This window comes from Oratosquilla oratoria, chromosome 44 (genome assembly GCF_046742065.1).
Source record: "Oratosquilla oratoria isolate Oo_2021 chromosome 44, ASM4674206v1, whole genome shotgun sequence".
Lineage (NCBI taxonomy): Eukaryota > Metazoa > Arthropoda > Malacostraca > Stomatopoda > Squillidae > Oratosquilla > Oratosquilla oratoria.
The window spans coordinates 12,043,904-12,062,149 of NC_134820.1; the positions used below are offsets into that span (position 1 = coordinate 12,043,904).

At 39.2% G+C, this 18,246-nt stretch overlaps 1 protein-coding gene across 6 annotated transcripts in view; it reads left to right on the forward strand.

Moving 5' to 3' along the window:
- The window catches only part of Madm (MLF1-adaptor molecule), a 274,209-nt gene that overhangs the window by 235,930 nt on the left and 20,033 nt on the right, over positions 1-18,246 (forward strand). For 5 of the 6 annotated variants that reach the window (XM_076180164.1, XM_076180166.1, XM_076180168.1 and 2 more), the window contains 3 exons: positions 15,362-15,524; positions 15,912-16,098; positions 17,152-17,271. In XM_076180164.1, coding sequence (XP_076036279.1) covers positions 15,362-15,524; positions 15,912-16,098; positions 17,152-17,271 — 470 coding nt within the window. The remainder of the gene's footprint in view (positions 1-15,361; positions 15,525-15,911; positions 16,099-17,151; positions 17,272-18,246) is intronic. The other variant, XM_076180167.1, reaches the window with a different exon arrangement.

Below are 18,246 nucleotides of genomic sequence, written 5' to 3' on the forward strand. Positions count from 1 at the left end.
TATTAGGATGGTTTGAACATGGAAAGAATGAGTGAAGAAAGACTAGTAAAAGAGGTATGGAAGGCAGATGTGGAGGGAGTGAACATGAGGGGATGTCCTAGGATGAGGTGGATGGATGGGGTGAAGGGGGCTTTGGGGAAGAGGGGAATGTCTGTTGAGGAAGGACGGGAGAGGACAGAAGACGGGTGAATGGAGAATGGTTGTATATGGATGATGTTGTGATGCATGAGGTGGAATGGGCAGGTAGTATGTGTGAGCAAAATTTGATGCAGCCCGAAGGGATTTCTCCCCGTCTTCTCCTTTTATGCATGGGGGGACGGAGAGGGGGGGTCGCCGATTTAATGAAGCGGCCTTGCTGTGGATGTGCTGTGTCTTGTGACACTGCTTCTGACCCAGGGCAGTGGACAAGGTGCAGGGATGACCCGTCATCCAGGAGGTGCTAAGATAAGAGGGAGGGTGGAGGGGTGTGGAGTGTATTCAGGGATGAAATGGGTGGGAATGACTTTATGCCTTTTCCTTTTTGGCTACCTCCCTTGTAAGGGGGAAAAAGCCTTGGTATATGTATGTATCTATGTATGTAAGAAGCATAAAAGCCATCACAGAGTCTGGCAGTGTCATTCCCTCCTGTGTAAACTTAAAGTATCCACATTCAAATTCACATGTTCATTAATATTCTTGTTATTTCTTCTGAAATTATACAGATTATGAAATGCTGCAAATATACATCAACCTTTATCAGGCAAGAACAATGTGTCCAGTTTCTCAATAATGCTCTTTACACCATTTTCACTCTTCAGAACTATTAATTTCATAAGATGCCGTCCTACCCCAGTCAGTTAATGATAAGTATAGCCAATGCCTGATTATCTTTAGCTAAATCAGTTAACTCAATCCATATGCTTATATCTTTTTTCCAATTTTCTTATTCATTTTCATTATCATCCAGGAGGTGCTAAGATAAGAGGGAGGGTGGAGGGGAGTGGAGTGATTTTATGCCTTTTCCTTTTTGGCTACCTCCCTTGTAAAAGGGAAAAAGCCTTGGTATATATATGTATTTTCATTATCAAACTTGGGATGGCACTTAGAAGAAGCCATAACTATGCTCTGCTACCATTATTAGACCAATCTTGCTCCAGTCACCTCTTCCTTTACACTGGGGACCCAGCACTCCACATAGCAGCTCAACAACACTGCCACCTGGTGTCTGTTCACTGAACCACACAAAATCCAACATAGCTGCCCTCAGCCAAATGACAACAAATGAACACTCCAACAGGGTGCATGGATTAATTGTTTATGGGAAGACAGCTCTGAGAAATATTTAGCTTAAGATAAGGAATATTTCTTTTTGGGCTTTCTTGGATTTGGAGAAGGCATATGATAGTGTTGATAGGGAGCCATTGTGGAGGATTTATGGAATAGGGGGTAATTCTGTTGAAAAGTGGCCTAAAGTTTTATGCGAATATTTGGGATACTGGCCAGGTGGCTTAGAGCATCTACTTGGGCAAAAGCTCAGGAATGGAGATAGTTCAAGGTTGCTGGACAGCAAGCATACTACATTAAATTTCCTCCTTCAAAAAGTCCATTGTAAAGAGACACTGATCTCGAAGAGGGGGAGTTTATGACATTAAATGGAATCAATCTAGCTCATGATTGGTGGGGCCATAGTGAGGTCTTGTGATGGAATGCTTCTCAGGTAATATTTTCACTGAATTTCAGGAAATTATGGCTCACATTGTTCTGTGTAACCATTATTAATCATAAGATAATGGGGACTATGAGAGGTTATCAGAATAGCCATTGCAGAATTTGTGTACTTAGTATTTAACCAACCCCCCTTCTACACCCCCTTTTTTTTTTTTTTTTTTTTTCTCTTCTTCTTCTTCTTCAGCTCATCCTCCTCCATTTTAAATATATTTTGTATTACATGTGATTTACAGTCACCCATGGGCTGTTGCCAGATACCTAGTGATCATGTATGTTATGAAGGAGAGATCTGAAGGAACTTATTGATTGGCATGGTTTAGATATTAGATTGGGAGAGCATATTGATTTTTCATCTTCATAATAAGAGGGGATTGCCTGTTGAGCAAGGAAGGGAGGAGGCAGGAGATAGGGATGATTGGAGAATGGCTGTGTATAGATGGTACCGTGATGCAAGGAAGGGAGGGAGCAGGGGATTAGGGGTAGGGAGTGGTTATGTGTGAATGATATTTTGACACAATCTGATGGAATTTCTCCCCGTCTTCTCTATTTTGCATGATGGGGACAGATATAGGGGGTTGCTGATTAAATGAAGTAGCCTTGCTGTGGATGTGCTGTGTTTTGCTGCATTGCTTCTGACCCAGGGCAGTGGGCAGGATACAGGGATGGCCTGTCATCCATGAGGAGCTGATGAGAGGGAGGAAAGGGTGATGGATGGGAGTGGGTATTTGCATTTGGCTTGGCTTCCTCCCTTGCAAGGGATCCACAGGATGGCTGCTTCATCTAATCAGTGATCCCCCCCCCCCTTCTCCATCCCCTCATATGGAAATAGAGATGGGTAGAAACCCCATTGGGCTGCATCAGAATATCATTCACACATACTCCCTAACCCCCCCCCCCATCCCCCACCAACTCCTTTCCATGCATCACAGCATCATCTGTACACAACCATTCTCCACTCATTTTTTAGATATTAGATTGGGAAAGCATATCAAATTCTCATCTTCAAAATAAGAGGGGAATGTCTGTTGAGCAAGGAAGGCATCTATGCCATTTATTATACAAATAACATAATAGTGAGAAACTTAATATTAATATTGTGTAGTTTGATCCATACCACCAGTGATCAAAATACTAACTTACACAAAGGCTTATATGAACTTGACAATTTTATCTGCCAAGAAATAAGCAAAAGAATAACAGGTAAAATGTAACCCTGCGAGTGTGACCTAATGTCGCCCCTCCCTCATTAGTGGGACACATTGACCCTTGCGACCTGACCTACTGCTTTCCAGGGGGTAAATGTCCTCTACTCTTATGTAAACTGACCTATGTATTTCTATTCAACTGTAATTTTTGCACTGAAGATGCAGTATACGAAAGTGCTCTGCTTCGTTAGTTTCTTTTTCCAAGTGGTCTACTTTGCATATATATACATACATACATACATATACCACCAAAGGCTTTTTTCCTACACAAGAGATAGCCATAAAGAAAAGGCATAGAAACCACTCCCACCCATTCCATCCCCTACATACTCCACTACCCTACACCCTCTTCCCTCCCTCACATCTTGTCACCTCCTGGATGACGGGACACAGCACATCCACAGCAAGGCTGCTTCATTAATTTGGTGACCCCCTCCTCTCCTTCCTTTCACGTAGAAAAGGAGAAGACGGGGAGAAATCCCTTTGGGCTGCATCAATTTATTTCTCATACATACTCCCTCACCCCCCATCCCCCACCCACTCCCCCTCATGCATCACAGCATCATCCAAACACAACCCTATCTTCTGTCCTCTCCCATCCTTCCTCAACAGACATTCCTCTCTTTTGTAATGCCTCTTTTACCCCATCCATCCATCTCATCCTAGGATGCCCCCTCATATTCACTCCTTCCACCTCTGCCTTCCACAACTCTTTTACTAATCTTTCTTCACTCATTCTTTCCATGTGTCCAAACCATGCCAATACTCTTTCATCAACCCTATCACCCAACTCCCTTTCCATCCCTGTGTTTGTGTGTACATATACATACAGAAGAAACTAGAAACTATGGCCTTAGGTAACTGAAAAAATTCTGGAAATATATGTTTTAGATGAAATAAGAAAATTCCTGTGGAAATGTGGCAACACTGGATGCTTTTCATGCTTCATTTGTTTTAGTGTGTCCCACATACTCATATATGCTTTTAGGGCAACATTTCTGTTTTTTTTTTTTTTTTTTTTTTTCTTTTCTTTTTAAGTGATAATATTATATTAATACGCTGTGGTAGGGGAGGATAAATACTGCCACAGGGTTTCCAACTTAGGTCATAAAAGGTGACTATAATAATAGGACGGAAGATAGGATCAGGCATCCCACTCTTTGTAGCCTTAAACATGCATGGGTGTAGTACAGATATGAGTAAAAGGTAAGAGATAGGCAATATGATTGTGAGAAGAAAGATGGATGTGTTGGCATTGAATGAAACAAAGTTGAAAGGGAGGGGTGAGATTCAGTTTGGAAGTGTAGTGGGGAGGGCATTGGGATTGAGAAGAGGACAAGTGAGGGAAGGAGTGGTTATAGTAGTAAGTTAAGAGATAGGTAAGCAAGCATGTGGTGGAGTGAAAGGATGTTTCTTCAAGGTTAATGTGAATGAAACTGAAATTGGGAAGGGAAGGGAGAGGTGGGTTTTTGTAAGTGCTTATGGGCCTGGTAGTGAAAAGAGTGTAGAGGAAAGGGAGGCTATTTGGATAGAATTAAATGAGTGCATAGAGGGTGTAGGGAGAAATGTCAATATAGTGGTATTTGGGGAAATTAATGCTAGAGTAGATGAACCAATAGACGAAGTGGTTGGGAAGTGTGGAGTGCCAGGAAAAAAATCATAGTGGGGAGTTGATGGTGGAGAAGTAATTAGAAATACTCAATGATAGCTAACAGTGTTTAGGAAGAAAGTCAAACATAAGTACACATGGGAGAAAATGATAGAAGGAAGGGTGGTCAATAGGGTTTTAATGGACTATATAGTGGTATCCAGGAGAAGAGTAGGAAGAGTTTTTGATGTACGTGTTCATAGGGGATGTTTGTACATGTTTGACACTTGAGAATAGATGCTAAGAGGAAATTATATGAAAGGGTGATTGTGCTGACAGCACTGTATGGGGCAGAAACATGGAACATAAGAAAGAATTTAAATGTGTTTGAGCTGAAATGTCTGAGAAGTGTGGTAGGGGTTACTAGGCTGGATAGAGGGAGAAACAAGGAGGTGAGGAGGAGAGTGGGGGTTTGGAAAAGGAGTTGGGAAATAGGGTTGATGAAAGTATTGGGATGGTTTGGACACATGGAAAGAATGAGTAAAGAAAGATTAGTAAAAGAAATGTGGAAAGCAGAGGTAGATGGAGTGAACATCAGGGGGTGACCAAGGATGAGATGGATAGATGGGGTGAAAGGGACATTGGGAAAGAGGGAAATATCTGTTTAGGAAAGAAGGGAAAAGGCAGAAGATAGGAGTGAGTGGAGAATGGTTGTGTATGGATGATGCTGTGATGCATGGAAGGGAGTGGGGGGGGTTAGGGAGTATGTGTGAACGATATTCTGACGCAGCCCAATGGGGTTTCTACCCGTCTCTATTTCCATATGAGGGGATGGAGAAGGTGGGATCACTGATTAGATGAAGTAGCCATGCTGTGGATCTGCTGTGTCTTGCTGCATCACTTCTGACTCAGGGCAGTAGGCAAGATGCAGGGATGAACCTGTCACCCAGGAGGAGCCAAGAAAAGAGAGTGGGAGGGAGGGGTGGTAAATGGGAGTGGAGTATGTGGGGATGAAACAGGTGGGAGTGGATTTATGCCTTTGACTTATGCTACCTCCCTTGTAAGGGGGAAAGGGCCCTTGGTATATGTGTGTAGCAAAATTTGATGCAGCCCGAAGGGATTTCTCCCCTTCTTCTCCTTTCTGCATGGGGGGACGGAGAGGGGGGGTCACCGATTTAATGATGCGTCCTTGCTGTGGATATGCTGTGCCTTGCAACACTGCCTCTGACCCAGGGCAGTGGACAGGGTGCAGGGATGACCCATCATCCAGGAGGTGCTAAGATAAGAGGGAGGGTGGAGGGGAGTGGAGTGTATTTAGGGATGGAATGGGTGGGAATGATTTTATGCCTTTTTCTTTTTGGCTACCTCCCTTGTAAAGGGGGAAAAGCCTTGGTATATGTATGTGTGTATTATAGAGGAAGAGAGCTATGCTTGTAGTGACCCATCTTTGTATCTTTCAGCATCTAGTTTGTTCTTAAATTTTTGTATAGTTTTTGCACACACTGTTGCCTCATCCAATTTGTTCCAGATATCTGCCACTCTGTGTGGGAAACTATTCTTTTTCAGATGTATACATATGCATGTATGTTTTTAGGGGAGAGAGTAGGGGAATATCAGATAATTTTTTAGTGGAAGTTAAGTTGAGAGTGGAGGATAAATGGAGAAAGAGGAAAACTATTGAAGGTATATAGGTGCTTAGAGTAAACTGCTTAAATGAGAAGGAGAAGAAGTTGAAAGAAGAGTGGGAGGAGGTGAAGGATAGAGTATAGGTAGGAGTGGTGGAGGAATGGGGGTTTCAAGGAGGGAGTAACAAGATGTGCAAAGATGGTTTGTGGAACAAGGAGGACAAGAGGTAATAGAAGGAAGGGTAGTGAGTAGTGGAATGATAAAGCAAAGAGGGTTGTAGAAGAGAAGTAAAGAGCATTTATGGAGTGGTTGCAAAATGGGACGAGAAATGTAGGAGAGATACAAAGAAAAAAGAAGAGAAGTAAAACAAGATAAAGGAGACAAAAAGGAGAGCAGGTGTAAAATGGGGTAAGAGTATGACAGAAAAATTTGAAAGTGATAAAAAGATGTTTTGGAAGGAAATTAAGAGGGGGTGACTCAAGTAGAGAAGAAAAGGTAAAAGGTGCAGATGGAGAGACGATAATGGAAGATGGGTAGAGTAATGTAGGGAGTTATTGCATGTGGAGGAGGATAAGGAAGGAAAGGTGGTTGCAGTGGGAGGCACTAAGAAAATGATAGTGATGGATTAGGAAAATGGGGGAGAAATAAGAAAAGATGAGGTGAAAGTAGTTATTAAAATGATGAGAGTAGATAAGGCACCTAAGTTAGATGGGTGGTATGCGGAGTGTCTAAAAAAGGGAGGTACAGTGATGGTGGACTGGTTGCTGAGGTTTAATGTTTGTCTAGAAAAAGGTAGAGTGCTGGAGGACTGGATGAGGGCATTGTATAGTTCCACTTTACAAAGGAAAAGGAGACAAATGCAATTACTGGGTATTAGTTTCAGGGGGATCGGTTTGTTGAGTGTAGTTGGGAAGGATTGTGAGAGGGTTTTGATTGAAAGGATTAGGAGAGGAACAGAGGGAGTAATTGGTGAGGAACAGTGTGGGTTTAGGAAAGGTAGGGGTTGCATAGATAAAATTTTTGTGGTGAGAGAGATGTGTGAGAAAGTTTTACATACATACATATACCAAAGGCTTTTTCCCCCTTACATGGGGGGTAGCCAAAAAGAAAGTTTTAGGAAAGGGTAAAGATGTTTTTTGGGTCTTTATGGATCTGGAAAAGGGTTATGACAGTGTAGATAGGAAGGCACTGTGGGAGGATTTGCAGATGTATAGGATTGGTGAAAATCTGTTAAGGGCTGTTAAGAGTTTTTAAGAGAATAGTAGAGCCTGTATTAGGATTAGAAATGGAGAAAGCAAGTGGTTTGAAGTAAAGGTAGGAATTTGCTAGGGATGTGTTATGTTACTATGGCTGTTCAATATGTACATGTAAGGGGGTGGTGTGGGAAGTAGATGGTTTGGAAAGGGAATTTTCTGAATCTTCAGTGTTGCTGCATGAATGGATGGAGAGGGGCCATTGCTAATGAAATGAAGCAGCCCTGCTGTAGATACGCTGTGTCTTGATCTGGCCTCATCCATATCAAAATAATCAAGATGTGATACACCACTGGCAACTCAACATGAGCTTCAAGATGCCATGAACTGCCTTGTAGGTTGTGTTGTCAATCAAATCAGCATATCCAGGGTATATTGGAAATCTTAATTAAAATTTCCAATATTGACATGGCCACATGCTTTCAGACTTGCAGATATGACAAAATATGGTGGAAAAAAATTAACTTGATGGAATTTAACCATAGTATCAGAACTGCCTCCTAGCTTTCTCTCTCTCTCTCTTTTTTATTATTATTATTATAAGGTAAGGTAAAAATGTACTCATATAAGACATATCTAGTCCTAGTTCTACTCCTATTACTCACCTTTCAAGATAGGTCCATCCTCAGACTTCCATTAGTTCGTCTTCCACAAGCAAGAACAAACATGGCATCTTGAAGCTTGCATGCATCAATCTACAAGTTGACCATAGTGTATCACATCTTTAGTTTTAATATTGATGCAGCCAAATGCTTTAAAACTCACAGATACAATAAAATGTAGCACAAATGATTTACTTATGCCAATAGTAACTAAAAACAATGAATATCAGAGTTGATGGTAGTTGTCTAATTAGTATGACCCTTTATTCATATATGTCATGTTCAACACATGGAACCTACAGACAAACACCTCCAATGTTATTGTTTTTAGTTAATATTGGCATTAATAAGTTATTTGCACTTTATCGTATCTGTAAGTTTTAAAACATTTGGCCACATCACTATCAAGATTCAAGATATGCACTACCATTAACTCATAGCTTGACATGAGATTCGAGACATCATGTTTGTTTTTCTTTGTTGTGGAAGACGAACTAATGGAAGTCTGAGGATGATCCTAAATACATCACCTTATATAAGTATATTTTAATCTTACTGAAAAAAAAACTGAGCTATGAGGCAGTTCTATTACCATGGTTAACTCTAATATTGAGATACTAATGAAAATTTACAATATGCCCTGGATACACCTACTTGACCAACAGCATTAGCTATGGAGCAGTTCATTGCAACTTGAAGCTTGCATTAAGTTGTCAGTAGCATATCACATATTAATTATCTCGATATGGATGCAGCCAAATGCTTTAAAATTACAGAGATGATAAAACTCTGGCAAAAATCATTTATAAACCCTAGTATTAACTAAAAAGAAGTAAAAGTAAAAAGTAAAGGAAGTGTGGAAGGCAGAGGTGGATGGAGTGAACATGAGGGGATGACTGAGGATGAGATGGATGGATGGGATAAAAAAAACGTGTTGAGAAAGAGGGGATATCTTTTGAGTAAGGAAGGGAGAAGACAGAAGATAGGGGTGTGTAGAGAATGGTTGTGTATGGATGATGCTGGGTGGAGGATGGGGGGGTTGGGGGGTTAGGGAGAAGTTATGTGTGAATGATACTTTAATGCAGCCCAAAGGGATTTCTCCCCATCTTCTATTTTTCTGCATGAGAGGATGGAGGCAGGGGGTTTGCCAATTAAATGAAGTGGCCTTGGAAGTGGAATTATGCCTTTTGACTTTGGCTACCTCCCTTGAGGGGGAAAAAGCCCTTGGTATGTATATAATATTAACTAAGAACAATATCATCAGAGTTGTTGACACATGTCAGTAATTAGGACATCCACAAATAAACACACAATCATACAATCATGCCCTAAATGTTGGTACATTATTAATACTGTGTTGTTATTATTGAAAAGAACATTCAGTTATGTAGCCGTAAGTGTATATATGAGCATGTGGGACAACTGAAGCACAGGAATTTCGGTCAGTCTTTATTCCCCATAATTTGCCTGTAAATACTGAAGTCCATTGCCTCAGTGTCCATAGTTTCTGGGTTCTGTGTATAGAAAAAGCTAGATTGATCATCTGAGGAAATATGGCACAGGGAGAGGTGGAGACTGACCTTTCTGGTTACAACTTTCCACATCCCTTGTTCTTGTGTTGATGTTTGTATAAAAAAGTCTTGTAATCTCTCTTGCCTGTACTTTGAAGATGTAATATATATATATATATATATATATATATATATATATATACACACACACACACACAAAGAAACAGAATTCGTTGAAATACAAAATCAATGGAAACAAGAACAGGAAAATAAAAAAATATCTTTTAGAGAAATATTACAAAAGCAGATGGAGGAAAATACAAAAGAAACAGTTATGAAAGTAATTAAAGAAAAGGAAAATTGGGTGAGAGATACAGTTGACAAAGGTAAGTGCATTGTGGTCCATGGTATCCAGGAAAAACATGATATGTATAGATACCAGAGAGAAAAGAAGAAGGAAATAGCTAAGGAAATTTTGAAAGAAATACAGGATGAAGGGCAAAATTTTGATAAAGAAATCGATGAAATCCACAGGATAGGCAAATATTCAAAAGAAAAACAACAGACCTCTGAAAATAAAACTAAGAACTCAAATGATAGCTGAGGAGGTATTATTGAAAGCAGTTAAATTGGCAAACAAAAGGAAATGAGTGATGAAGAAAAAGAGAAAGACAAAGCAATCAGAATTAAAGCCAATGATAGAAATGAGAAAAGAACAGAGACGGATTTATTTATTTATTTATTTATTATTATTTTTTTTTTAGAGAGAGAGAGAGAGAGAGAGAGAGAGAGTGTGCTGGACTTGAGACTAAAAAAAATGGTACATCAAAAAAATGAGAACTTAAACCAAAAAAGAAAAGAAAATACGAAACTAAAAGTGGCATACACAGATATTGATGGCATGATCTCTGGAATCAATTAACTAAATGACTATCTAGAAATAGAAAAACCTGACGTTATGGGAATTGTGGAGACAAAACTGAAAGGACCTCTTATCAACAAGCATAGTGGGACAAGGTCTATACAACCACTGGGTGAAAAATAGAACAGATAAGCAGGGAGGAGGTGTCATGATATTGACCAAGAAGGGTCTAAATGTGACAAAGATTAATGAAGGCCAAGGCAATGTAGAATTAATTATGATCAAAATTCTAAACAAAAAGATGAAAAGCAGAAAATTTGTACTGTAGTAGTGTATGTACCACCAAAAACACAGGCTTGGTTGGATAGCGAACACTCTAAATTACTGGAAGACACAGTGAATGTGCTAAACGAGTTACTGAAAGATGATGGAAACATAGTAATCATGGGGTATTTTAATGCAAAGGATATAATCTGGGAAGAAATGATAGTAAAAGGGGGAGAAGAACTTTGGAGCAACATTCTACTGGATATGACCATTGAATACACCCTAACACAATGGGTTAAGGAAAATACTAGATAGAGAAACAATGAAGAACTGTCGAAACTGGACTTAAATTAACTTCTGAACCAGATATTGAGAAAAAATGGAGTATAAGATACCAATTGGAAAGAGTGACCATATACTAATAGAGTTTGAATTAAAAGAACAGAACAATATAGGCAGGAATGATAATATAGAAAAGGAAGATTAATGTACAACAAAACAGATTTTGTAAAACTAAGAAAAAAATTCCATAACACAAACTGGGATAAATTCTCTAAAGTGGAAACAAAGATGGAAGACAAGTGGAACATATTCAAAGAAAAATATAAGGAAGGAATTGACAAATATGTACCAAAAAAGAAACAACAAGAAATTTATATAAAGTGTTGGTATAACAAAAGGTGTAGTGAGGCTAGAGACAGAAGAGACAAAGCCTGGAAAAAATGGAAAAAAGACAAAAAAACATCCAAATGGCAAACATATATAAAACTTAGGAACGAATGTGTGAATATACGCAGGAAAGAAAAAAGAAATTATGAAAAGGATATTATAGATAAATGTAAGGATCAGCCTAAACTCTTTTACAGATATATAAATAAAAAACTAAAGGATAAATATGAAATTGTGAAATTGCGTGAAGGAGATAAAGAATATAAATGACACAGAAATGGCAGAATTTATGATCAGACATTTCAGGTCTGTTTTTACAATCGAGAGCTCACAATTTTGGGAAGATGGACAACAAGAAAGATCACCCAAAATTAAAGAAATAAAGGTAACACAAAAAGAAATGAGGCAAAAAAAACAAACAAAAAACCTATATGTCAGGAAATCGCAAATTGGATTCTGAAAGAGTGTATAGACGAACTGACAGACAAATTATACAAGATAATAGACTTCTCAATCAAGAAGGAAAGGTACCACAAGATTGGAAAGATGCAAACATAGTACCAATATATAAAGGAGGAAATAAGGAAGATCCTACAAACTTCAGACTGGTATCCTTTACAAGCACAGTAGCAAAAATATGAGAAAAAGTAATCGGAAACAAATGGACCAAACACTTGGAAGAAAATAAAATAGCAAACTCTAAACAATTTGGTTTTAGAAGTGGAAGATCGTGTACCACAAACTTAATATACTTTTACTCGAAATTTATTGAGATAATACAAGAAAGAGATGGCTGGGCAGATTGCGCCTTCTTGGACTTGCAGAAGGCATTTGACAAAGTACCACATAAAAAATTAATAAGAAAAATTAAAATACATATACCAAGGCTTTTTCCCCCTTACAAGGTAAGCTGCTGGAATGGATGAAGGATTTCTTAATTGGGAGAAAAATGAGAGTGGTACTTAGGGAGTAAATTGTTACATGAACTTCTTTGCTGACAATGCCAAATTACTCAAGAGAGTAAGAACAGAAGAAGATTGCTGATCACTAGAAGAAAGCCTAGACAGAATATGGGAATGGAGTTAGAGATGTGAGATGAACTTCAACATTAAGAAATGTAGCATAATGGAATTTGGAAAATGCAAAAATAGAGTATCGGGTCAATATAAAATTGGAAACGAGGAAGTCAAAAAAGTTGATTCAGAAAGGGATCTGGGAGTAATCTGAAGTGACTTGACACCTGATAAACATGTCAATAAATTATTTGGAGAGATTTTTAACTTGTTAAGATCAATGAAAGTGGCCTTCGACTACATGGATGAGGAGATGGTTAAAAAAATAGTGGTTACACTGATAAGACCTAAACTAGAATATGCTGTAACACTGTGGGCACCTAGCACAAAGAAGAACATAAGAAAATTAGAAAGAATCCAAAGAGCAGCGACAAAAATGGCACCTACACTGTCAGATCTAACATACAAAGATTGGAGAAATTACATCTGTCACTACTGGAACAGAGAAGAGAAAGGGGTGATATGTTGACCATTTACAGAATTATGAAAGGGATGGAAACTCTCGATAGAGACAATTTATTAAAGTGGGACAGAAGAGAAACAAGAGGACATGAAAAGAAGCTAAAGAAGGACAGTTACAGAAGAGACCTGAAAAAGAATAGCTTCCCACATAGAGTGATTGATGTCTGGAACAAACTAAACAGAGAAACAGTGAGTGCCAAAACTGTACACGATTTTAAGAATAAACTGGATGTGGAGAGATACAAAAAATGGTCACTACAAGAATAGCTCTTGTCCTGTAAAATACAACTAGATAAAATACACATATACCAAGGGCTTTTTCACACTCACAAAGGAGGTAGCCAAATTCAAAAGGCATATATACACTCCCACACATTTCATCACCCCCTCCCTATTTATTTTATTTTTTATTTTATATATATATATATATATATATTTTTTTTTCTCTCTCTCCTCCTGCATCTCACCCATTGCCCTGGGTCAGAGGCAATGCAGCAAGGCCACTTCATTTAATCAGTGAAACCCCCCACTCCCACCCATCTGTCCCCTCATGCAGAAAAAGAGAAGATGGGGAGAAATCCCTTCAGGCTTCATCAAAATATTGTTCACAAATAACCATTCCCTAACCCCCCTATCCCCCACCCATTTCCTTCTATGCTTCACATCATCATTCATACACAACTATTCTCCACTCCCCCTATCTTCTGTGTGTGTGTGTGTGTGTGTGTGTATTTACCTAGTTGTATTTTATGGGAAGGGGAGCTATGCTCGTGGTGTCCCGTCTTCATATCTCATTTTATCTAAACTATTTTTAAATTCATGTATTGTTTTTGCACACACCACTTTCTCATCTAACTTGTTCCAACTGTCTATTACTCTGTGAGGAAAGCTGTTCTTTTTCAGTTCTCTTCTATAGCTGTCTTTCTTGATTTTCTTTCCGTGTCCTGGAATATACAAAAGTATGTACAAACATGCAAGTATGAACACAATAATTTAAGTGTTTACAGTGATATAACATAACTAGGGAACAGTATTTACAAAATGAAGGAATGATGCTTGGGTGCATTCATACATAAGCTTATATAGTGGAGAGGGTCTGATGTCTAGGCCTAGGCCTAACAGTCATTGGGGGGGCACGAGAGTTGTGGAGGTAGTGCCCTTCTTACAGGCATATTGGAGAGATGGAGGGATTGGGTGAGAGGAGGAGGGTTGGTTCACCTGATGTGGTGGTAGTGAAGGGATTCATCTCTCCCACACACCTGTAAGGCAGATGCTACCTCCACAACTCTCACACTCCCCCCCAGATGACTAGAGCTAGACATCAGATCTCCTCCATTATATAAGCTCATGCACTTGAGTGTCATTTCTTCATTTGTAAGTACTATTCCCCAGTAATATTGTATCATTGTAACTGCTTAAATTTGTGTGTTCATACTTGTAAGTTTGTATTTTTGTATATTTCAGATTTTTCCTGAAGATGTCTATATAGACGAAATAGTTATTATTAAAATTGATGTCTTTGAATTTGCCTTTACTCCCCCCCAAATGACCTTATGGAAATCATGAAAATACAAACAAAAAGATTATCAACTGTCATAATGCTGTTGAGTTTAATGCTACTTGTATACAAGAAATTGTGCTCTCATATTTTCAGTATATATACACACCAAGAGCTTTTTTCCCCTTATAAGGGGGGTAGGTAAGTCAGAGGCATGTACCTATGCCTACCCATTTCACTCCCCTCCGCCACTCTTTCCTTTCCATCCCTTCCATTTTGGTTCCTCATGGATGATGGGTCATACCTGCATCTGCCAACTGCCCTGAGTCAAATGCAGTGCAGCAAGACACAGTATATTCACAGCAAGGCTGCTTCACTTAATTGGGGGGAAATAAAAGAGAAAAAAAAAAAATCCATTCACTTGTGCCGAAAAAGAGATGGGGAGAAATCTCTTCAATCTGTGTCAAAATATCATTCACACATAAGTACACCCTAGCCCAATCCCTCCCTCCCTCCCTTGTGTAACAGTATCATCCTACCCAGTCATTTTCCTCTCATCCCTATCTCCTGCCTTCTCCCTTCTTTGCTCAACACCCTTTTCACCCCATCAGCTCATCCTCAGTCATTTGAAGTTCACTCCCTCCACCTCTGCCTTCCACATCTCATTTAATCTTTCATCAGCCCTATCTCTCATCTCTTTTTCTACTCCTGCTCTCCTATTCACCTCATTTCTCACTATCTCCAACCTAGTAACCCCTACCATACTTTCAGACATTTCATCTTAAATACATTTAAATATTTCCTCTCCGGTTCTCTTAAATTCCAAGCCTCTGCCCCATACAATGCTGTCAGCACAATCACCCCTTCATACAATCTCCTCTTTGCATCCATTCCCAGTTGCCTTTTTTCATCAATTTTTTTTATTCCTCAAAACATTTATTTGCTTCTCTCAGTCTACAGTTTACCTCCACCTCCATTCCTCCCTTTCCTGCCGCATGAATATATATAAATATAACATAATTTTTCTATTGTCACCAGCTAACAAGTTCATAGACAACTGTATAGAAGAATTGCTACAACACCAATATGCAGAGGACAGTGTTGTAGCAGAAATTCGACACACTGGGCGTGAGCCAACTCTAATCCGAATGGTGGATATTCCTGTTGTTGAAAAACTGGAGAAATTTGTGGAAGATGTCAGGTGAGTTGAGCTTGTGCCTCGTCCCTCTCCTGAGCTGATCATACCTCAGGCTTTACTATGCAACATCACTATTGTTCTTGAATAAAGGTACGATGAATCATAACTGGCTTCATAGAGTAGTTAGGTGTAGTAAAGAAAATTCTGTAAATGATGTAGAGCATTAGAAAAAATCTTGGTATTTCATTAACAGTTATGAAGCTCTTTTTGATTATATACAATTTTCAACTGTACAGCTTCTTCACACTTTGTTCTTGGCATTTTGCAACACTGGGGTCTTGGAATATGTTTGCTTGCAGTCTTTCCTGGCATGGTTTATTTCTTTCTGTGGCTCTTGGCTGTCCTGCTTACAGCATGTTTCTCTTTCCCCTTCTGCTTGCCTGGTCACAGGTTTGGCATCTACCCTCTGACTGCATTCAGGCTCCAGCTGCAGCCTCCATCCCGCCCGCGTGCCATCTCTCCAGAAGCGCCGGAGTCTGTCAAATCCGATACACCAGAGCCAACGGACTTGGAAATGAGGAAGATAGTCAACATGATGTGTAATGTGAGGTCGAGTGAAGAAGGAGATGGTCTTGCTGTAAGTATTGGTCATTCTGTCAGGTTTCATTTAGTGTTAGAAATACTAGAGATGCATCCAAAATCCAGATTTGTGCCTTAGATCATTTCAGCAAGTATCATGAAACATATTGACATACTCCATTGAAGAAGTTTGTAAATGTTGAGGGAGATTTGGATGTGCTGTAGATCACATTTATAGGTTTCTCAGAATGTGATGTCAAGTCTCATGAACATGCTAGGTAGTGCTAAGTGTATTGTCATACACCATGGAACATGATGGCAGATGTCATTTTCTTCATCACTTCGTCAGTGAGATGTATTTGGATGAATGTATTAGTTGTGACAGTAAGAGAGGTAATCTCATAGATAGTACCAACAGGTGTTATCATTGACTGGAAACCTGGGTTTCACAGTGGCTGACCCTCCCATAGACCTCTGGAAAGAAAATGGGGAGCATTATATTAGTGTAGGACTGTTTCTGTGTCACCAGCTCTAGTTAGAAGAAGGATGGAAGTAGTCACTAGTTATCAGTTCTCCTTATGTTAAGAAGTAGAGGTAATACAGAGTTAATAGAGGGGAGGTGAAAACATTGATGAGTTTTGAAGATGGGCAGAAGGGAGATGATTCCCTGATGTCTTGTCATGGGAGAACTACTTGTATTTACCCATTGTTAGTCATATTCTTACAGATTTTAGTAGATGAAATATGTGTATGTATTGCAGTATATCTGGTGCACTAGCTGCCTTGTGATACATACCAAATTCCCAGTTTTGCTATTCATTTTTAGGTTGGCAAGATTGAATTCCTGTTCAGTGAGTTTTGTTTCATTAATAAGATATTTTTTCATATTTACTTCTAAAGATTAAATTCCCTTGATATCGTATGTACTGAAGGGGGGAGGGGGAACAGGAAAGGGATTTTAGGACCATGCTGTTGAAGTCTGGTATCAGTGGGAATTGCTGAAACCTTAATAACAGAATGATAGGCCTTTTGTTGCAGCACAATGTATTAGTTGAAATGTATTTTTGTTCAGTGTTTACCAGAGATCAGCTGATGTTCTTGGACTTTACAGATGACCATTTCCTTACGTATGGAAGACAAGATGAACAGGCAGCTTACTTGTGTGGTTAAGGATGAGGAAGGTGCAGACTCGTTAACAGAGGAACTGGTCAAATATGGACTCATTAATCAGGTGACTATCTACTTGCATTTTGTATCAAAGAACTTGTATTGCAGAGTCATTTTAGGTTTAAATTCCAACAGTGAGTCCTACCCACAAGTGAGTGAAATCATGATTGGTACTGAGTGAATACATTGAATATTTTAAAGTGTTATAGTACATGAATACTTAAGTTGGTTATGAGTGCAGTGAAGGAGTGACTGGTTCCTTTTGGTTGCCTGGGTGGAAGAGAATGGAAAATGAATGAATTGTGTGTATGTAGGGGTATGGTTGCTGTGGACCTGTGGATCAAAAGAAATTATCCACAAATACAATTGGAAACATGATTGACTATGTTTTGGGTTGAAGGCTATAGGGAGTCACTGGATGTAACATTATTTGTATATTCATATACCAAGGGATTCTCCCCCCTTTATAAGTCAAAGGCACAAACCCACTCCCACCCATTCTACTTCCATCCACCACCCTTGTTTCTTTCTCATCTTAGCTTCTCATGGATGAAGTGTCATCCATGTTTCCTGCCCACTGCCCAGTTCAGAATCAATGCAGCAAGACACAATACATCCCAAGCAAGGCTACTTCATTTAATGACCCCCTCTGTACTCTCATGAGGAAAATTGAGAAGATGGGGAGAAATCACTTCAGAAAGCATCAAAATATCATCCACACACAACCACTCCCCACTCCCTTCTCTGCTCATCATGGAAAAGAGATAAGATGGGAGGAAAATCCCTTCAAGTTACATCAAAGTATCATCCATACTCAGCCATTCTCCATTCACCCCTATCCGCATCCTCAGTCATCCCTTCAAGTTCACTCCATCCACCTCTGTCTTCCACATTTTTTTTTTTTATTTATTTATTTTTTTATTTATTTATTTATTTATTTTTTTTTTCTTGTGATTTTTACTCGTTCTTTTCTGTAAAGAAAATGGGTGGGAATGATTTTATGCCTTTTTCTTTTTGGCTACCCCCCTTGTAAGGGGGA